The 22,776-nt window shown below is 40.1% G+C and overlaps 1 protein-coding gene across 1 annotated transcript in view; it reads right to left on the bottom strand.

Moving 5' to 3' along the window:
- Nucleotides 1–1,107: 1,107 nt before the first annotated feature.
- Nucleotides 1,108–22,776, bottom strand: part of fgf11a (fibroblast growth factor 11a) — a 72,282-nt gene continuing 50,613 nt past the window's right edge. The window contains exons 4-6 of the mRNA XM_008435590.2: nucleotides 20,729–20,832; nucleotides 3,334–3,532; nucleotides 1,108–2,525 (exon numbers count right to left, since the gene is read on the bottom strand). Coding sequence (XP_008433812.1) covers nucleotides 2,386–2,525; nucleotides 3,334–3,532; nucleotides 20,729–20,832 — 443 coding nt within the window. The 3' untranslated portion in view covers nucleotides 1,108–2,385. The remainder of the gene's footprint in view (nucleotides 2,526–3,333; nucleotides 3,533–20,728; nucleotides 20,833–22,776) is intronic.

Here is a 22,776-nt window from a genome sequence, read left to right as displayed (position 1 = left end):
ATTACTTCTTTATCAATGTTGACAACAATAAAAACATAATAAGACCATAAAGTCACTGCCGTCCCCTGCGGCTCACGCACATGATCCAGCCCTTAAATTTATCTACATGAACCCCAGTTATGAAAATAATTGAGTGTTACCTTGAATGTGGAGGCAGAAAGGAACTTTGGTTCTTAACTTTGGATAAATAATAAAATATTAGAGAAAACTTGCTCAATTAGAGAGACAATGGGTTTCAGAGTTGGGAAATATTTCTTCCAACAGGTTCTGCTCTGGACAATTATTAGAATGATTGTAATTAGTTGCTAGTGCCACTTTAAGTGGCTATTAGACAATTTCTAGACTTGGAGCGGCTGTTAGCTTCACTCTACGTAGATGTTAGCTTAACTCTGGTTAGCTGTTAGCTCAATTGTGCAGCTGTTACCTTGACTTTGAGCTGCTAGTTTGAGTCTGAGAGTAAATGTTAGCTTGAATCGAATGCCTCGTTTCCCCTGTTTGCAAACCAAACTGCACCGTCCCGTGTCGTAAATGTAGCACTACCTGGAAAATTGTTGGTTTGACTCTGGATAGCTGTTATCTTGACGAGGAGCTATTAACTTTACTCTGAGTGACTGTTAGCTCAACTCTGAAAAATTGTTAGCTTGGTTATGAGAAATTGGTTCTGGCTAGCTGTTAGCTCAACTCTGACCTGTTAGCTCCACTCTGACCTATTAGCTTGACTCTGAGTAGATATTAATTCAGTTAGCTGTTAGCTCAGCTTTGAGTAGCTATTAGCTTTCTTCTTCCGTAATTGCTAGGCTATGTCTCTATGCAGCTGGGCTAACTCCAAACAGCGGTTAGCTCAACTGAACAGTTGCTAGCTCAACTGCCTAGCTATTAGCTTGACTCAGGGTAGCCATTAGCTTATATTTAAATAATTATTAGCTTGAGTTTTGGGATCTGTTAGCTTAATTGAGTTTCTTTGAATCCCCATTGATAATTTTCACCTTGATTTTTGTCTTGTCTACTGCTAACAGACGCTAAAACAATAACAACCCACTTCTCTAATCGGATTATTTACGCTTGATGTTTTTGTCTTAAACTATTTAATAAAAAGAAACCATCTGCATAGCTGCATGAATTGCCATTTTTCTGATCACCAACATAATCAAACATCAGCATTCCGTTGTCATGGACGCTAACTGATCGATGTGGGGCTTTAAACATCCATAAAACTAATGTGGACGAGTTGAACCGACTCCAACATGCTCAGTGACGAGCGCAGGGTCAACAAAACGCCTGACCTTTTGACAGCGTGGTCGATAATCTGCATGTGCAGCTCAACACACAGTTCAGATTGGTAGAAAAAAATAAAAAATGAGCATATTTAGTTTGGCAGCAATGACATGCAGATGCCATGTTGCCCTGGAGGGTTTGTGCAAAAGAAAAGCCATTGCAATGCAATCACAACAGCTCCATTACGACTCATTATGTCTTCCATCACACCTGCTGCCACTGAGCGAATGCATGTCATCGTAATGGTCATGATATCATTTTCATGTGTAAGTACAACAGAATGCATATGAGTGTGTGTGTAGTTGCTGAGTGTGTGTGTGTGTGTGTGTCGAGGGAGTGATTGGCTGCTTGTTTAAGGGTCGAAAGATTCTGATCAGCCTCTGACTCCATTAGCAGAGCCAGAGGGACGGGAGGGAGTTTTATTGTGCCGCAGAGTGGAAAATTGAGTCCATGTCACAAACTAATCAAATTGTGCCAAAGGTGAGTGAAAAAGAACGGAAAACACTGCGATATGTACACACACACACACACATTCACACACACACACACGTTTGACGAGAATTCAGGCCATATTTGAAAGTTGCTGACGCAAACAGAAGATGTGGACGCAGCAGATGGCCGCAGAACGGAAACAGTGTGACAGCCTCACATTAACATGGCTTTGTGTCAAGCTAACATTAGCAGAAAACCCTGCAGGGAGATAAAAACCCATTTGTGAAGAATGTGCTGCAGGGGGACATATTTGCACGTTGCACCCGTGGCGGTGGAACCAGGAAGACCTTGCTGGGATATTTGGTTGACCGGAGGGAGGGTTGCTCGCTGGCGTGACGGCTGGAGGGCGCCCGTCCAGCTGGTGAGACAGGCTGTGGTGACATGCTTTAAAACACTAGGCCACTGTTCAGCTCTACACTGAGTTATTGCTTATACACCCCAGGTTCAGCTGACTGTAGAGGGCAAGAAGGTGGAGGGCTGGTGTGGTAGAAGACAAAAGGGGACTTCCCCTTTCCCAGCATCCCCCTGCATGGACCTTTGGACACCCGGACGTTTCAGGTCCACAACCCGAGTCAAGGTTTGCTGTCCGTCGTCCACCCTGTCCTCCGTCTCTCGGTGCTAGGAGGAGGTTTTGGTTTTGGACTGAGCTTCTTTCTTGCCGTTGTTCAGCACGGGCGAGTCACTGGAGGTCTTGGGCGTTTTTCTGGGCGGACTCTGTTCGGCGACGTCGTGTAAGGAGGGCTCCCTGTACATCGCCACTGAGAAGGGAAGACATAAAGACAGGAAGGTCATCAAAACTGGAAACAAAACCTTGTCGGACCTCTTTATTCGTTGGTTAAACTGGACAGTTTGGTTCCATTTGGGTCAAACGGTGCCTAAGCAGTTGAATTATCCCGTTTGTTTAAAATCTTTATGTCACCAGTTGATTTTTTTTTTCCTATAAAAATGTCGCTGGAGGGGTCTGAAAAGTTGCTAAACACAGCGACAAAGTTTATAAGTTAGCGAGCGTATATTCCCTCGTCCCGACTGCAGCTCCTCTCATCACCACGTTTGGCCACGCCCCTCCGGTTCTCTTGGCCCCGCCCACTTTGGTGAACATTTTTAGGTAGGTGTCTCCAAAGCAACAGGTACGCCTGATTGGACAACCAAAAAATGAGGAGTTCCTCAAGTTCTCACACCCGATTGGACGAAAATAAAGTCTGTTATTCGACTTTTTCTCATTGTAATTATCACTAGCTTACTTTTGTGCATGAATTACTTTAGCTTCAGGAGTTTGCTGCTGTAACCCAGAAGACTTTGGGGTTAGTTACACTTTGAATACGCTGACATAATAACAGCAGGCTGAATGTTAGCTGGCAGAGAACGTCCCACTTCTTTCACTCTGTTTTAATGACCAACATTTGTGATTTTTCATAGATGTTTATAAGTATTGAGTTCTAAATGTTGGTTCCTTGCCATTACATTAGAAACAATATCATGTAAAACTGACATGAGCAGCTAAAAACAAATAAAAAAGGCGTAACAAAACAAACAAAAACACTAAATAACTGTGTTTGTCCTTCGAACCTTCGATGAGTTTGGGCAGGAAGTGAGCAGCACCCTTGGTCTTCTTGACTCGGTTTCCCTTCATGACCTGGCCGTCCCGGTTGATGCCGATGTACCAGGCTCGCCCCGACTGGGTCTGCCGGTACAGGATGGACGAGTACGTGACGTAGTAGTTCTCAAAGACGCACTCCTTAAACTTGCACTCCGGCGTGAAGTGTTCCTGTAAGACACACAAACCAGAACGCATAGGCAGAGGTCGGTAGCAACATTTACCCAAGTAACCTTTTGGAAAAATGTACCTTTACTGTGCAATACTTTTTTATTTTTTACTATGGAGTATCACTTTTCTTACTAGAGTAAAGTTTCTGGATACTTTACCAACTTCACTAAATGAAGAACAAACATATTATAATCAAAGACGCACTAAATACAGAAACATCCCAAACTAGTATTACAATTCATCTGATACATAAAGTACAATGCAGCTTTTATTTTTAAAAAAATTAAAAATAAAGTCTGGACCACCCCCAAAAATTGCGGCCCTCGGCTACCGCCCTTTCTAATGTTTGTTCCGGCATAAATAATTAAACTCCCAGCAGAAAAATAAAACATTTACAGTCGGGTGAGGGGCGGGAGGGCGCTAAACATTTCATTGCGACAGGGTAACAGGATCATACGCAGCGCATCAATTAAGCGTCAACAAACTCAATCGCGCATGCGCAGGACCGTTCAGTCACGAAACAGAACCCGGTGTTCTGTCAGACCGTAGCACAAACTGACGGCTATAAAACAAACAGAAACAATTTTCTGACTCGTTTTTGCCGTATGTTGTCTCCTACGTTGAACTGACAGCTCCTGTAAATGTCGCGGACCTCATAATGCGCATGCGCACTCACTGCACGTACGCTACTCTCACAGCGTACGCTAACGGAACAGAACAGGCCGGACAGTCCCGGCCGGGTTCTGCGGCTCTCTCTCTCTCTCGTTACGTATTCCATCTTTTATTCCGCCTCTCCTCCTCCAGCGCGTTCCCTCCGTTTCCCCGTCATTTGGTAACCTTGTCGGGGAACAAACCAATTTGCAGGATTGATTTGGAGCCTTGATGTGACGGAAAAAAACGCCTGAACAAGGAGTTTTCTTTCTTTTTTTCTTTCTCTCCCTCCGTCGTTCTGATTTCCATCTCTTTTCTGCGTCCCTCTGTCCGTCAGTCCGCCCGTCCTCAACACTTAACAGCACATAAACAGTTACATCGCTCTTTAATTGCACATCCATTAGTTTCTCTGCCACTCGCTACTTTAACTCCATCACAGCAAATGAAAGTGTAATCAGATTACTATAACTGTGGGTGGGTGGGTGTGCAGAGCGGAATGCCTGATCAATATCTTCCACACGATCTGAAGAACTTCCTGGATCATTAAGTGATTAATCCGGTTAATTAAACTGAAAATCTGTGGTGCGTTTGCGGTGTGGGAAACCAGAGCATTCATCAGATCCTGACCAAACTGCGCTCAAAAAGTTCAATTTGTTGAGTGAATGGAAGGGGAAAGAAGTGGAGCAATCTGTTTAGAGGACATTTTCTCTATGAACTCGATAAATCAGCGTGCTGTTGATAGAAAAAAGGAGCAAATTTCTGACAAAAATCTTTTTTTTTTAAATCTGAGAATTAAAAAAAAAACACGAACATTTCTCAGCTACAAAAGTTGACAGTTTTTTAATTTAAAGCAGAAATTTCTGAGGTTTTTATGACATTAATCTCACAATTTTAGATTTTATTTATAGCATCTTTTTTAACATTTCAAGCTAAGAAACTTTCTTCTTTTTTCTTCAAAGTTTTTGAAATTAATCACAAAATATCAGATTTTTTTTTTCTTGCAATAATTTGTGACTTTTGGAGATCAGAAAAAAAAACCTATTTTCTTTTACTTAAGCAAATAATAATAATAAAAAGTTCCTGTGTTGGATGAGAAGGAAAAAAATGATTTTAATTAATTGTATAATTAATTTTACCTTACACTTGAGGTATAAGCCAAATAAAAATAATTATAGACGAAAAAGACAAATGAAATAAAACAAATCTTTTCAGCTCTGTTGGTTGAAAGAAAAATATATTTTAAATTAAAAAATGCTTAATAGAAAAACACATGGGTCAAATTTTGTAGATCATTTTTGTTTTTATTCAGGAACAAAATGTTCCTCAAGGGAAAAACCCTTTAAAATATTTTAATCTTAAAGATTTTTATTACTATCCCCTTGAAAGTGGGGAGAAAAAGAAAACTTGACCGGACCTAGAAAATAGATCCATAAAATAGTATTTTATTTTTAAAAATCTGTACTTCTTAAAGCAAACCCACTTATTATTATTAAAGAACAAGCTCTTTCAAATAATAATAATCCAAACCTGATAAAAAATAAGCAGCATGGAAGAAGTAAAACGGCGACAAACACAGAAATAAACAAAAATAATTGATTTTATATATGAACCGATCAAAGTTTCCTACCTCATCGTGTAAAACTAGTTTGAAAATTTTCTTTCATTGCGGCAGCTTTGAAAGTCAGACTCATGGCGTCAGCAGCTTAATGGAATAACACACGATTAGGCCTCGTCGTTTACACGTTACTCTCACCGCAGGCTCACAGGAGGCAGATGCACATCTGTCTGCAAGACAACAGGAAGTGCTTTGACAGGTCACTTCCTGTTTGTCTCCCAGGACAGGCGGTCCACTGTCCTCTCACGTTTACATCCTGAACTCCAAACCAGTTTGATCCTCCATCTTCTGCCTGTCCTCCTTTCTCCTCCTGCTAAACAACCCAGACGTTATCATTGGTGCAGTTCCTCCTGTGGCCAGCAGGAGGCACTCAAAACAAGAAGAAGTCTATTTTTTTTGCCTCTGAAGATCTGCGTCTGTATCTAAAACAACTCAAGACATAATCTAAACTACATTTGTTTTTAAAGTCCATTTGAACATTTTTAAACATTTTAAACTCAATGTTTAGTTAAACTTAAGCTAAAATGTCTCACATGACAAAGTGCCACAGAGCAGGGCCGGTCCAAGCCTTTTAGGGGGCCCAAAGCAGATTTTCATTTGTGCCCCCCATCAACAAATCAACACCAGATGCTTCATTATTCCTAAATACTCTGTGTGTGTAACATACCTGCTATGAAATCCAATATCTGTTAGCACGATACATGGCTGTTAGCTTGATTTAAGCTAGCTTTTAGCTAGGTAGAGATAGATACATCGACAGGCAGAAAAGTATTAAGAGCAACTACACAAAATTATCGTTAGTCTTTCTTTGAGCTCTTGTTTTAAACTAAACTACCTTTTGTGTTGCCTTTTTTAAATAATTAGCTTTAAATACACATCCCAGCTGCAATATTTCCTCTGGAAATTTGACCAAAATTACTTGGTAAGATTTTGTACAGATACATCGACAGGAAGAAAAGTATTAAGAAAAGTATTACTGCTGTAAAAACTGATATTTGTTTTTGTTCCAACTGAAATTACATCCTTTAGGATTGCCTTATTTAAATAATTGGCTTTACATAAGAATGTCAGCTTTAATTATACTAAAACAGAGAGAGAGAAAGAGAACTGAGGTAAATGGAAAATGTTAAATAACAGTTTAATCAAACACTGGTTAATTAAATTAGGAGGCAAAGTGAGAGACAGTTTAAGCAGCCAGATTGTGTGTGTGTGTGTGCGTGTGTGTATGTCCGCTCATGCATGTCTGCTGTTGTGACAGAAAGACATGACGGATCCCCCGTACATCAGTGGGAGGCCACCCAGTGCCAGATGACACACACTCACACACCGACACGCGCAGCATCCGCGCTGACGGATGGACCCTCTCCGTCCCTCATCACTCACTCCCACAGACAGGCCGCGCAGAAACAGGAGGAGGAGGGGAAGAAAGGGACCACAAAACGGCGGGAAAACGACATGAGAGACGAGCGGGGAGAACCAGACGCGGAGCGGATTAGTCTCCGGTGGCGACACAGACGGACTCCTCGTCTTATTCTCGCCGGCTGACATCATTCAGCGGCGCCGCTGAACACGCAGCTGCCCGTTCACTCAGAGCGGGGATCGATTCCACAGGAGATCTCTGCCAACAGTCAATAAGCATCGGAATGAAAAAAGAAACTGGACCAGGCGTTTATGGTGACAGAGTGTGAACAAACGGGCCGGTCCAGAAACTTCAACAGAACCAAATATTATCCCTCAACTCGCGACGTCTGGAGACGCCGAGTTACATTCAGCAACATATGTGAATATTTATGTATTCACAGAAGTGGGGAGAGTCACCAGGTACTGTACTCAAGTCAGAGTAGAAATACTTCAAAGTATTTTTACCAACGTAAAAGTAAAAAGTAGCCATCCAAGAAATTACTCAAGTAAAATAAAAAAAAGTGTTTGGTAAAAAGTACTGAGTAACAATCATTTAATATTTAAAAATTACATTATTAGATGGACCAAAATATAAAGTTAAGTTCAAATGTTGGTATTTTAAGGATCAAAATGATAATAATATAAGTAACAAGACATAAAATCAGGCGAGATAAAATGTTTCCACTTCAGTTTCTTTTAGTAAAAATCTGATGAAAGTTTAACAAGAGCTGCAGGTGTGTGTCTGTGTGGTGAGGTTTTGGTTAAATCATGTTTGTTTTCCATTCAGTGGGCAGAAAATCCAGACATTTTACTCAAGTAAGAGTAGAAATACTTTATTCTCCCTCTCATCTGGACCACCTGGCGTTTAAGGGATTGGCTCCCACCAGGACTAATTAGAGCGGTGGAGACTTTCACATTTCCAGAAAGAAAGAACAAACATTTGTACTAAACTATATTCCTAAAAAAAATGTTTGCAGTTACAATTAACTCAAACAAAGCTAAAAGCAATCTGGATCCAAACAAAATAAAAAATAAAAAACATCTCTCCTCCCTCTCAGACAATGGATTTTCCCAGTGAGGCTGATTGGAAACACCAGGCACTTGTCAGCACTGCTCATGGGCGCGTTTCCATGGCAACACATGACCTGGTGACCTCAAAGAGATGAGAGGATGATTAAAACAAGTAAATAAATCAAGTTACTTCCCCCAAACACACATTACATTTACCAAATAAATTAGAATATATAAAGTACGCAAAAAAAAAACAGCACCTGTTGGGGAGGGAGGAGGTACATCCCTCACACTTCCCTCCCCTCTTTGATTGAGATTAATCGTGTCATCGAAGATCCGAGGGATAAATCTGGCTGCAGACGCTTGAGGCCGCCGGCTGCCTGTCTGTGACGTCACATCCTCAGCCTGAGGTCATGACCTGCTGTCCGCTCTCCTCACAATCCAACCGAGCCAAAGCATTTCCTGTGGCGCCAAAACTCCAGCACAGGGGCCGACGTCAAACCGCCTGCACGTTTTAAATAACAGAGTTTTTAACTCATTCTGGACGCTTTCTAAAACTTTCAGGTTAGTTTTAGACCTTCAGGTTGTTTTCCTGGACTTCCAGGTTGTTTTCCTGGACTTCCAGGTTGTTGGCTAATTTAAATGGGCTTTTCTAAACGATATATGCAAGAAGTGAAAAGGTAATAAAAAGAAACATTAAGGACGGACACAGGTCTGTTTCTGACATGTCCAGAGTTTTGCTTGTTTTGTTAAAAAAGCTCAATAACATATTTTTACACAAGTTGAACCCAACTAAACTAAATATGTAATTTTTAGGTGCGTTGTTCTTTTGGCAATTGGCTTTTTTGTGTCTGTATACTCCAGATAAATCGATAACTAAATTAGCTAAAGATTATTTCAGTAATTGTTTCAGTAAAAAAAAAAAAAAAAGTTAAACCTTTACTAGTAGTAGAAACTCTGCATCAAATGCTTCTGCATCACATAAATTGCTTAAATAATGTAGAAATCTGATGAATAAACCACGAAGCTTCAGATTTTAACCGAAACAAACGGGATCGTTTCAGGAAGTGAGCGACGCTCCGGTCAGCAGGATAAGAATCAGACAGCGGCGAAGGTTAGCCTCACAAAACATCAGCGAAGCTGATTATTATCTGAGCAAATGAGCAGAAAAACAACTTTAATTGAGGACAAATAGCTGAGGAAGCATCACAGGGGGCTGCGGATCAATCCTCTGAAGAAAGGCGCCATTATTGTTTATTACCGGTAATGAAAAAAAAACCCGGACTAAAGCAATCTGCTTCGTCATCGCTGCTGCAAGTTGACCATCAAGTCTTTTAAAACTTTGAACCAAAAGATGAAAAACGTCGACATTCGCTTCCTTTTGAAGTCGTTCAGTTTAACTTTCAAAATGTCTGCTTCAGCTTTATGCGTCACGTTTTCTGCCGACAATCTTCAGTCCAATCCTCAGCACGGAGCTGTTTGCGGATTTGGCGGCGTTTTCTCCCACTGAGGCAGAAAACGTGATGCATAAAGCTGAAGCAGACATTTTGATGCGGTTTCCTCTGCTGTGAAAACGTCTCTTTTCCTCAAACGTTTTCCTCACAGCAGAGGAAACCGCATCACTCAAAACGTTTAAAACTTACGTAAAATATAACAAGTAGTGATTCATATCATGGAAAGATCAAATTAATGAGACTTTAATAAGGTAAAGGGTTCAGAAAGGTGATTTCTGAACACAAAATGAGTTGTTTTTTTTACCAAAACTTTGTTGTAAAGTAAAGAGAACAGAAAATCTAAAGATTTATAAAAAATGAAGTCTCTAAAATCAAAGTAGAACATCTTATTTTAAATTATTTTGTTCAGAAATGAACATGAAGCTACTTTATAACTTCTATTGACTAAATATGGGGAATAAAATCTAAAAAGTTTAGAAATAAAATAAATCAAGTAAAAAGAATTCAAACAAATAAAAATGTAAAATAAGACAGAAATAAGAAAAAAAAAAACACATCCTGAAACAAATTTTACACAGAAAATAAAATAAAAATAACGCAAAAAGAATTTAAAAAATGAAAGAAAATAGGTAAAGAATAAAACAAAAATAGGTATGGAAACATCTCAAAACTAGAAGAAAAAAACGAAAGCATAATGAAGTAAAAAAATAAAATCTGATTAATAACAAATAATGAGAAAACTAAACTAAATAAAACTGAAGTGAAACAAAAAACGACACAAAATTTACAACACAAATAAAAAACTAAATAAAAATCATGTAAAAATGGAAAGTGCTAAACAAAAACAAAATGGAAAACAATAGTTTAAAAGAGTAAAACAATCCAAATTAAACCACAAATAAACCATGAAAGGAAATCTAAGAACTAAATTAAATAAAAACAGAAAAAAAGTCATTATATTTCATCTTTTCAGCTGCTGTAAACAGTTCCCACCCAAAAAATAAAAACGTGACACAGTTACTCTTAATAAATCAGAAAAAAACTGGATGTAAATCCAACCATCGGGTTTTTCTGAACTCAAAGTTCTTCAAAATCCTGATGAGCAACTTTGAGCTGCTGACAAGGAAAATGCAATAATTTCACAACTCAAGCAGAAACAGAGAGAAAAGAAAGAGACAGAGAGAAGAGAAAAGAAAGAGAGAGAGAGAGAAAGAAGGAGAGAGAGAGGTGTTTGGTCTGCTGTGACCTCTGACATTTGGTTTGGTTGGACGACACGGAGAAACCGGATTAATGCGGCGTCTGTCAGGAACAGACGAAATAATAAACGAGATCTGAGCCTGAAACACAACAAACGAACAAATGAGTCGACAGAAAACACAGTTATAATGAGAACAGCTGCAGGGGGAGGAAGAGGAGCGACGAAGTAGGGATGGAGGGATGTCCTCTGGTTCTCACCTTGCCCGCCTGACCCCGGCCGTGTGTTTGGGGATTTTCCAAACCTCCCTCCCTCTTCATCTTTCTCTAACTTCGCCCCTCCATCTTCCTCACACTTACATCACTGCACAGCAGAAAGAGCGGGGGGAAAAAACAACAAAAAAAAGGAAAGAAAGAAAAAAGGAAGGAAGGAGAGCGGAAGAAATACGGACGGCAGGAAAGGAAACAAGAGTGCTGACTCAGAGGAAAGGAGCCGGCGTTTCTCTCATCCGAAGAGCCGGTGAGGAAGGTCAGAGGAGGAGGAGCGGTAGGTCTGGCCACGCAGAGAAAGAGAAAGAGAGAGTGTGTGTGTGTGTGTGTGTGTGTGTGTGTGTGTGTGTGTGTCGGGTTGTTCTGAGAAAAGACGTTATTGAAGGGATCTGACTAATTGCCAGTTTAGCAGCTGTCAAAAGCAGCTGGTTGAGAGCGAAACAGGATCTGCTGCAGAGGCATTAACTTTTACTCTATATCTATAAATACGCTTACTTGCAAATAACTGAAGGTAAATATATGAAAAATATTGATTTCTGTTTTTACTTTTATGCTACTTGGTGTGTTGTAACAGCTGAATAAAGTTCATACAAATTTTAGTTTCATACGACGGAGAATTAGGGCGATTTGAGACACATAGAAAGCAGGATTACATTTCTGTCAAAAACCTCAAGTTTTAATCTCAGAAAATCTGTAGAAAAATTTCTGAGTTTGAAAAGTTGGAAGTTTGCAAGAAACATAATCAGAAATTTTGAGATTAGTCTCAGATTTTTTTTGGGAAAAACTTGAAAATTTTATTACTCTCAAAAATAAAATAAAAATAAAATTTTTATTTTATTATTTATTTTTATTATTAGTCTTTTTTACTATCTACCATGGCCCTAGTATTCCATTGTAGTCTTAACAGTATTAATTTTGTTATTTTCTTTCATCTGTCAGCCTAAATGCACTAAAACAAACAATCAAAATCCCACTTTTCTTAACATTTTCATAAAAAACCTTTCTGCTATTTTCTGACCTTGCCAAAAGGAGGCGGCAGAAACAACCAGCAAGCGGAAAGTTGGCCTAAATTAGAGTGAAACACCAACACACCGGCACTTTTTACCACTGTAAGATCCCCATTGTTCGGCTCTACGTGAAAACATCTTAATACTTTCTAGAAATGTTTACAAGTCATTTTTTCCGAAAGTCAAGTCAAGTTTCAAGTCTCTGCTGACTGAAATAAACATTTTATAATAAAAGTGTATCAATAACAATATATATCGCAATAGAGCTATGATCAATATCAACTTTGTTCCAGAACTGCACAGCATTCTGGGAGATGTAGGCAGAGGAAAGACTTTTGCTGCTCAACTTCTCCTGGCTACTAGCTAAGCTAGGTTGGCGGAATCAACTCACTCTGATCACTCGCTCTGTGGTTACCTAGCAACTCACTCTGTGGTTACCTAGCAACGGCCTGCTGAGTAACTGCCACAGCAGCAGTTTCAAGTTTTGCCTAATAACTGCTTAAAAAAATAAAAAACAAGGACATGGAGTGAAAACTGTGGATAAAAACAGAAAGGTCACACCTCCAGTTTGGCAGCATTTAAAATATTTAAAACAAAAACTAATCAATAATTATAGGCATCGACTGGTATGGTACGTTTATGTTTTTCAGCCATATTGTCTACCCTTAAGTAAACTTAACTTAACTTTTTTATTTTAAAAAATCCTCCAAACTCAAAGCTATTATATAACCTAACAGCTGAAATCAGAGGAGCAGCTTCGTCACCTACTTTTAAAGCCATGAAAAACCCGAGCAGAGCATGAGCAGCGCGAGCCGAAGAGGCCATCCATGCTCTCATTCTCACTCTCAGCCGGTCTCTACAGACAAACGAAGCGCTCTCAGCTACACAGCGCCGTCCGATGATGGATGTGGTAACTCTCTCTATCACCAAAGACCATCCATCCCAATTAACTGCTTCTGTGAGGGAGGAAGCTGCTGCTGTATAAAGCTGATGAAGAACAGTCCACTTACAAGAATTAGCTCATGCTGGAAAAAAAAAAAAAAAGCCTGTGAACTTCTCAGGACCATTATGGCAAGCGTTTTGTAATGGCGGTGTAAAATGTGCCATAAATACGCCTTTCTCGTGTGTAGCAGTTAAATCCAGCCTTTCAGGGCGTTGAGTAAAGCCGTTAAAAGGCAGCGAGGTTGTTGTTATCGTTCCTCAGAATAACACTGAAGTAATTTTTGGAGTCCAATAGATTTACTTTCTCTAGATAACTGGACACTACTTCCTGTAATTCTCCTGCTCATGCCTTTGGCTCCGCTTCAAGGAGAGTCATGTGAGCAGAGGCATTCCCTGTTTACAGACCAGGAGCTCCATCCGTCTCCTAACAAGTCCCCAGTGGAGAGCTGAGGAAGGGCCACAGAAAGAGCAAAGAGGAAAAAAACAAGCAGGAAGGTCTTAGTAAGCGTTACTCACAAAACTCCCTTTGGGTCCGGTTAAAGGGTCTTCAACATTACCACCAATATCCAGACTAAGCCTATAACCTCCAGTCCGTTTGTCTGTGAAGTCCGGTTCGTTTGGGGAGGTGTGAATGCATAATCAAACACTGATGAGGACCAGAGAAGTGAACTCTGGTCCATTTTGAATTCATGAATGAACTCCAAGCAAACCAGAAACTGCTCCAAAAGCAGGAAGTGGACTACGTCAAAGTGCATTCTGGGTAAATAGAGTCAAAACAAACGTTTGAGTCTAGGGTCAGCGGTAGAAATGTTACCAAAGACAAAAGAAAAATCCTACAACCACAAAAGTCTGACGCTGATCCATTTTTGTTTACATTGTGTGAAGAAGGAAGTTGAGCTCAGTGTTTCTTTCAGTGGTTCTTAGTGCAGCGCCCCTACAGGAGAATGGGGGGACATGTTTTTCAGTGAACGTCAACAGCTGAAAATGTAACAAATTTTATAATTTTGGTCCTAAATCGAACCATTTGCTGGCATAAAAACACCCTCAGAGTCACAATAACGACTGTCAGTAGCAACTGGTTACTTAAGCAGTAAAACTTTAGGCCAACACCTTCTTTATATTGACTCAGTATTCAAATTTTAAGCTACAAAGTACTCAGCATTAGGCAAAAAGAGACTAGAACCAGTCAAGCTAGCAGAGTCCAACTACCAGTAATTCAAAGTAGAACTGTGTTTCGTTTGACCACATAAATGCATAAACTGGAATTACAAAACTAAATTTGCTTAATGGAAACAACCAATTTTAACAAAAACTCAAGTTTTTTGATAAAACTTTAGCGATAGGATAAGATGTTATATTTTTTTGGCCGTATCAAAATTGGTGTATTTCACAAAACTGTAATGGAAACACCGGATGTTACTACTGACGGAAACGACGAAGAACACAACAGGAAGTGGTAGGTTTTGGTTTTTACTGACTCATTCACGTGAGATTTTAATTCTGTTACTTATTTAACAGAAATAACACAATTTCAAAAAAGTGTTTTTCCCACATTAGCAGAATATCAGTGACGTTTTGCACACACTGAATTGGTTTTTCAGCTTGTTCCAGATCTGCCTCTAACACAACCCAACAACACATCACGGTGTTGTTTCCCAGAGCCGGCTCGGTGCGGGTGTTTCCAATCTATTAAGGCGCCGTGTTCCTCCAAAGTGGGTCTGGATCCGTCTCTCCTCTGTGTGCATCCCTGAAGTCATCTGAGGGAAGTTTAGACTTTGCTCAACTTTCCCCTGTTAGCTGCAGAGAGTTTAGCCAGAGCCGGTCCCGGGTATCGAGTCCGACCCAATTATGTCTGCCTGCCTCTGTCAGATTGTTTATACCTGGCTGCACTCGTGTGTTTGTGGGGATGTGGAGGAAAGTGTGTGAGTGTGTGTGTGTGAGTTCATTTCTTCCCGTGGCTTAGACTCTCCCCATCAGCCTGTTAAACCATTCATCCCTCCCTCCACCCGGAAGGCTTTCCACAGCTAATAAAGTGGGCCAGGTCCGTGGCTGAACACTATTTTTATCAGGAAGTAATTTCCAGGTGGCGCCCGCAGGTAAGCAGCGCCAGCAGCTCTAAACAATGGAGCCGAAACCGGGAGTCCTCCATTAACCTCTGCTGGTCAACATGTCGGCCTCTTTCTGTAACAACTCAGTTTGTTATCGCTCATTTCAGAAAAAAATGGATTCACTACGCATTCATTTGTTTAAAACTGAAAATTATGTTATATAAGAATCAATTTATCTTTTAAAACAGAAGAGTCATGCTTCTTAAAAGTATTTTCCTTTTTAATGAAGTGGTGCATCAACGCAGCAGATATTGCTATGTATATGTTGCTGATCACTTTTTTTCTCACAATATTCATATTTTTAAGCTACTACATTTATTATTTCCACCCAGTTTTCTAGGACTTTTTTAAACAATTTTTATTTTTGAGTTGCTGCGTAATTCCACATCGTCCTTCTACTCAACTTTCTAGGAACATGCTATTCCATTTTTTCACCACATTCTACATTTTTGAGCTGCCACACTTCTTCCTTCCACCCAACTTTCTATGTATATATCACTTTTTACACAATATAAATTTTTTTAGAGAAGCTAAAGTTTTTCTTTCCGCTCAGCTTTCTAGGTATAAGCTGTCACTTTTTCACAATAATGTATTTTTTGAGCTACCACACCTTTTCCTTCCATTAAACTTTCTAGGTATGCAATCACTTAAAAAAAATTAACAGAAATGAAACAATATTCAGATTTTTTTTATTGTATTTGTGCTGTGAAAACGTCTTTGTCCATGAGGGATTTCTTCTGTTTTAGTTATTTTATCACAGTTAAATGTTTCAGATCCTGAATAAATACATAATAAATAACTTAGACTGATAGCTGTGCTACATGGCTATCAGCTTATCAGACCAAAGCACAGGTGTGAGGCGGTGGTGGGGAGAAGAGAGGAGAACCGGACAGACATAGAGGACAAACCCAGGACTCACGAGGGGTTTGCAGGATGACAAGAAGCAATGGATGGTACAAAGAGGAGAAAAACGACAAGCCACAAGAGACGGAGATGACCAGAGAGGGAGCAAGACAGACTGACAGGCGAGTAAAAGCTGAACAAGTGAGATGGGGGGCGGAGGAAGAGGAGGAGGAGGAAGGACGGAGGTGGTTGTTGCTCCCAGAGGAGACGTTACGCTCGCTCCCAGTCCTGTCCTGTCAGCCCATATTTCTCTCTTTTTTTTACTCCAATCTTTCCATCATTCCTTCCCTCCAGACAACAATCAGCCCGTTTGATGTACTGGTGCTGAGATCCGGTCTGTCGCGCCGCTCAGCCCGACCCGACGGCCCGTTTCTCTTAACCAGGCTCAAATATTATGCAGATCAGCACCAGGAAGCGAAACTGCAAGTAAATAAACATTAAAACTTCAATTTTTAAACTATTTCTTGTCCTATTCTATTGTATATTATAAACGTAACTGTTTAGCTTTAGCAGAACAAGTGTCATTTACACATCAGCAGGGGCGGTCCCAGCCTGCTTGGTGCCCTGGGCGAACATGAGGCACCATCATGGGGACAATCAGATTTATTTAAAGCTGAAACTTTTATTTAAAAACAGTTTTTCTTTTTCACGTTTGTTAAAATTGTCACTAAATTATGCCAATTTACGTAACAGATAATCTGTGAAAAGTTTGATCTCCAACTCCTGAAGCCATCTACAGAAACCAATCAGAGCCAGGAGAAAGGTCTTAACGCTGTCAATCAAGCTCAGGTACTCGCTGCTCCTGGCAGACATAGGAAAGAAGGAATGCAGGTAGGAAGAAAGAAAAAAATCTAGAACATAAGAAGGAAGAGAAGGAAGGAAAGAACACAAAAGATGAAGGGAAGGATGGAAATAAATAAAAGAAAGTAAAGAATAAACAAACTACCTGCAGCAGGTTGGGAGGAAGGAACCAACAACAGCAGAAAGACGCACTTAAATGTTAGGTAACATGAAGGAACGGACGAAAGACAAAAGAGTAGAAGGAAAGTAAAAATGAAGAAATGGATGGAAGAAACGTCAAAAGATAGAAATAAACTGATAAACGCTGGAAATCCAGATTTTTTGTAATTTTCCTGATTCAGCTGTTAAACAAAGCAAATATTAAACGCCCTGATGAATTAATGCCTTCTAATCACTTCATTCATTTAAAATGGAAGATAAAAATAAAAATTTTTAGATACAAAAATATATCAGGGTAAACCGACGTCGTCAGAAATGTCTCAGTTTAGTAAAAGTATTCAGCGAAATCAGACAAAATGAAAAAACAAGCAATTCGAGTGAAATAAAGACAAACGACGGGGTGGAAAAGTACTTTTTGTCTTCCTGTGAGTCACTGCTGGCCGCCGACCAGCAGGGAGGGGGAGTTTTATTTCCCGATCCTTTAAATAAGTGTTGTAATTATCTCCTTATCTGTGTGTGGCTGCAGAGGGAGAGCAGCGCGCCACAGAGGTCCATGAAAGATTAATGCCGCCCGGCAGAAACGCCGCAAGGGTTACTCCAACAAAACCTCCGCATCAGAACGTCCCGACTTCAGAGGAACAAGATCAAGACCATGTGATGCATCGAGGCAGCAAACTGAGCGTTTCTCATGTCGTGTCTTGGCTACAAAACAAAAGTTTGGCTGTTGGAAAGAAGAAAGTGTGGTGGCGGTTTGTCCGCCCGCCGTCGGAGGGATTTTCTCGGAGGATTCTCCGCCTGCTGTGGTTGTTCCCCTCAGTGAAAGTGGGTCACCTTCTTCTCTGTCAGGAGAACAGCCGGGAATACGTCGGCTTTCTGGGGGTGTTTATGTTCGTACCACATTTCACTTTCTGCAGGCAGGGGTTACAAACGCCCGACACCTTCTGGAGCTCGTTAGAGGAAAAAGTTTGGACGGTTTTAAAACATTTAAAGTGGTGATTTTATGTATTTTTCAAGCATGCAGTGACATTTTGCAGCACAATAAAGTGACTGTGTGACCTGCAGTTGTTATAAAAAGAATGCAGAATACATAAAACATGACTTAAAAGAAATTTGATTTTACATCATGGCTATATTTGAGGCCTTGACATTGGGCCTCCGTCTCTTTAAAGGGGGCCTATTATGCAAAATTCATATTTTGTACATTTTTATCCTTCCATTTGGCTTTCAACTGCTTCTAAAACAACTAAAGCTCAAATAAACACCCAGATGTTTTCTTTGGCCAAAAGTTAATCTTGTAGCTTTCTGGAAATTGAGCTGTTTCAATCCACTGTTTCCTAGCAACCACAGCCAAGCCCAGCCCGTTACCTAGCAACCAAGCGGAACTCCAGCACACTTAAAATCTATATAATTAATTAAGTGAAATTAATGCCTTAAAGTTCAGGCCCTAATTAACATTTAATGCATCAGTCAAAAAATGCATCATGAAGAGGAAAAAAACATATAAAAGCCAAATGTAACTATAAGCAAAAACACTTAAAAAAGTGACTCATCATCCAGAAAATATGGTAAATCAATTTTGAGCCTGACAAAGAGATATAATTTTTGTTATTGTATTATTATTATTTTTTACAGAATTTGATGGAGAAAATGGAAACACATTGGAAATACTACAAGATTAGCATAAAAACAAAAATGCTTCCAAGAATTGTATTATTTCTCAGCATGGGATTTTTTTTATCCCACTTATTTCCAAATTAAAGGTTGGGTTTTTTCAAAATTTTCAGTGAGAAATGAAGCTGTTTCCATGAAAGCTGAGCTGATTTTACGTCTTTCTAAAGACCAGCTTTGATCTGAATCAGGTGAACTCGGTGTGAACGTGTGTGAAGCCGGCAGGACGACATGTAGCGGCGCCCGGTTCTCGACAGCTGAGCCATGTTCTGGTTCTGTTTATCTGACAGCGTGAGAACGGTTTTCATCTCTGCGGTTCCTCCTCACCCATTCTTCGGTTGCTGAACGTGACAGGAACCCGTTCTCCTCCACTCAGGCGGCGCACCGCGCTGCTTCACTTCAAAACGGCCTCACACACTCCGCCGTCAGAGGCAGGAAGTGCTTTTATTTGGATTCAATCCACCTGTTAAATCTGACGCTTCTCACCTGCACATCTACGCTAAAAAGCCCAGAGGAGGTTTTGTTTGAGCCGTTTCAGAGAAAGCAGCGCCGCAGTCCGCTGTGAGCGAAAAACAGGAACCTGTTAGGTACACAAATGTCAAGCAAAATCTCTGAATGTTCCAACCTCAGTAACGTAGGCACCGCGGCGTGGAACCACGGGATTACTGGACAGGATTAGCAGATCTGGAACAAAGAGGAATCTGACTTTTTCACAGAGTTCCAATCTTCTGAGATCAAGTCAAAAATCTTGTGGGAAAAAAGTCAGAATTCTGGTGGAAAAAAATCTGAATTCTCAAAAATATGTAAAAATTTGAATAAAAACCGTCAAAATTCTGAAAAAGGAGTGCGTGAGTGACTTTTGACACTATTTTGGCTCACATGTCAAAATGCTTGGACACGTCTGGGTTGAGTGGATCCGACTGCTGGAAAGTACTTTAACCGAAATCTTTATTTTATAAGAAAAGTTTACATAATTATTGTAGAACAGAGAAAAAAATTGCAACTGAGAGAAATTATATGAATTATAATTGTTAAAAAAATGTTTTATTGGCACTAGTGGCTTTTTGTAGTTGGGCAGGAAGAAGGGTTTGGGAATCAAACCTGGGACAGCTGTGTCCCATGTTACTTTAGTCTCTGTTTATTGTGCATTTGCTCTTTAGCCTGGTAACCAGAATTATAATATTTTTATATCTTCTTCTCCCTGTGGAAACAATACCTCCAGTTATCAGGCGACGGTAAACAACGTGACACAAACACCGTTAGTCTTTGAGAATGTGGCGCTACGTTGCGCTTCCAGTCATTCACATAATAATATGCTACTTTTTATTTGGAGGTAGTTAAGAAATGCTAACTTTAATGCTAACTGACCGTAGGTTGGAAGTGCAACAAAGATGCAGAACAATCTTTTTAGTCAATATTTCTCCTAAAAAAAAATCAGACTGTAGGAAAAGTAAGTCTTATCTCATAATCAGTGGCGCTGATTAAAAATTACAATTTAGTTTATTTATTTGGTTTTACATTTATGTTTGGAATGAAGAAGATGACTGTACGCCGCTCTGTGGTTTGAAAATGATTCTGTGGGTTGGCCGGTATTTTTCTAGAGGGGCCCGTGGCTCCTCCTGGCCCCCCACTGGGGACGCCACTGCTCAAAATGTGTTCCTGAATGTGCAGAGCAGTTGGTTCCTTAAATAAAAGTATATGTTGTACTGCAGTTTGCTGCTGATGTAATGATGTAATTTAAAGTCTAACAGATCTCAGCGTGAAATATGGGTAATAAGTGAATATGAGGCCATCAGTGTTCAGCCTGATACTCAGCTGAGCGATTCTGCCACACAGTCTGACTTTAAAAGCCCCCATAAGCACAAGGAACCTGTGAAATATGTGAGCATTACATCTGTTAGAAGGAGCCTGGTTCCTCATACTGGGCTCATCTCAAACAGCAGGAGTAGAATCACCAGGTTCTCCAGCCAGGGAGGGTTTAATGACATCACACGTCGGGTTTCTGACCGTACCGATGTGTAGAGGTAGCCCTCGCTGTTCATGGCGACGTAGAGCCCCGTCTTGGTGCTCTGGATGGCCACTATCCTGAGTCCCACAGGAATCAAGTTGAACTGCACTGCAGGACACGAAAACAACAAACAGCGTCAGAAAAATAATAAGTTGAAGACAAGAACAAAACGAGGCAAAAGGAGTAAAAAACGAACTCTTGGTGCTGACGGGCTGAATCTGCTCGAACCGGATGGCAGAGAGAGATACTTCAGCTGAAGCTTTACAAACTCAATAAATTACAAAGTGACATCGTGTGAGTCTGCTGTAAACTGATTGTATCTTTACTGACACAGTTAAACTGAGTCGGTGATGCAGTTTACTGGATCCCCTCTTCAGGAAGCCTGGATTTATTACAGCTCCACAGATAAACCCCAAAATTCAATCAGAAGAAAGAAAAACATTCAGGAAGTTACCAGCAGACATAGAATAGAAATAACTGAATAGAATGGATCGCAACAGTAAAGAAAAGAGCTGAATAACATAATGAAAAATAAAACAAAATGTCACAATAAAGAAGACAACAGTTGCCACTTTACTTGTGTTTGACATTTGGATTTTGCTCTGGATTTTGGTATTTCTAAACATTAGCATCTATCTGTATTGCCATGATGACACATCTGTGGTTGAAGATCTTTGTTATTTTCGCATCTGCAGAGTTTAAGTCCTCTGAAGGCGCTGCTAACAGGAAGTGACACGGCCGGCTGAGTGATGTTGACATTTACAGCCTCCAGCTGCTCTGTCATGATGTCACGACGACCAGACTCCACCATAAAACACATCACAATAAAAATCAGATAAAAAGTTTAATGCTGTGCTTCTGCACTTTTCTCTTCCACATTTTCTGGCTGTGAAGGAAACGTCTAACTCCAGGAACTGAGACAGACTAGTTTCTGGATCAGGATGGATCTGATGCAAACATTTTATAGACATAATCCACATAAATAAAACACAAAACACTCCAAATAATCTACTGGAAACTATTCAAACTGGTCCGTTCAACTGTTAGTGATGTTATACTTTATTTAATATTGTTATTTTTAATTGAAATACTAATGAGAATCTGATAATATCCAAACATCTAGACAAACCAACGTTATTTATATATATATTTTTTTTGTGTGTGTGTGTGTGTGTGTGCTCTTGGAGGCCCCCTGGTGGTGTGGGGGGCCCTAAGCAGCCACTTAACTCGTCAACAACTGTCAGGTTTCTTTAAAAAATGCTTTTACCACCTGCTGTGGTTTATCCATCTCTTCTTTTTATTTACCTCTCAGGAAAGAAAATAAGACGCAAACGAAAGGAGTTACTTATCTATTCACTAGATGAGATCTTTAAAACGGACTCTCAAGGGAAATTTGAAAGTCTATTTCTTCAGAAGCTCTCTTCCACATTTCATGGTCTTAATCAACAGAAAGCACTTTATCGATTAGTTTAGTTACTCTCTAATGGAAGAGTCTGTAATATCCATCTGTACATAAAAACTTAGTTATGTTGTTAAAACCTCATCAGCCGTAAATCTAAAACTTCTGGGAAGGATACAAATGAAGGTTGAGTTATGAGACTGTCCAGTAAAGTTGTCAGCTCTGAATTTAAGAAAAGTTTTCAATTTAAACTGCAGGAACATCTGTGTTAACGGAAACTTTCAGGTCGATTTTAAGGCTAACGTTGGTAAATTTGGTGATGTTTGGAAGGGTGTTTGTGAAGTTTTCCTGTAGTCTACAGTCCTGTCAGCCCAGATAGTGATGAGTGCCCAGTTTTAAGGTTGAAACAATGGTAATAAAACCTGACCGTAAATCTCAGACCTGCACTTTTTCTCCCTCTACCTTCCTTCTCTTTATCTCCATGGCTCTGCTCTTCTATTTGCTCGATCGATCCCTGCATCTCAAACAACGGGTTTCGCAAATGAACAAGGTGTCACCAAAGAGTGCAGCTGGGATGACAAATAGATCAGGAATTCACACGCACGCACACACACACAGACACACACACACACACACGCACACACACACACACA

This window comes from Poecilia reticulata, linkage group LG18, assembly GCF_000633615.1.
Source record: "Poecilia reticulata strain Guanapo linkage group LG18, Guppy_female_1.0+MT, whole genome shotgun sequence".
NCBI classification, from domain to species: Eukaryota; Metazoa; Chordata; class Actinopteri; order Cyprinodontiformes; family Poeciliidae; genus Poecilia; species Poecilia reticulata.
Note: the sequence above shows the minus strand (reverse complement) of the source record. Positions and strands in the feature narration are given on the sequence as shown.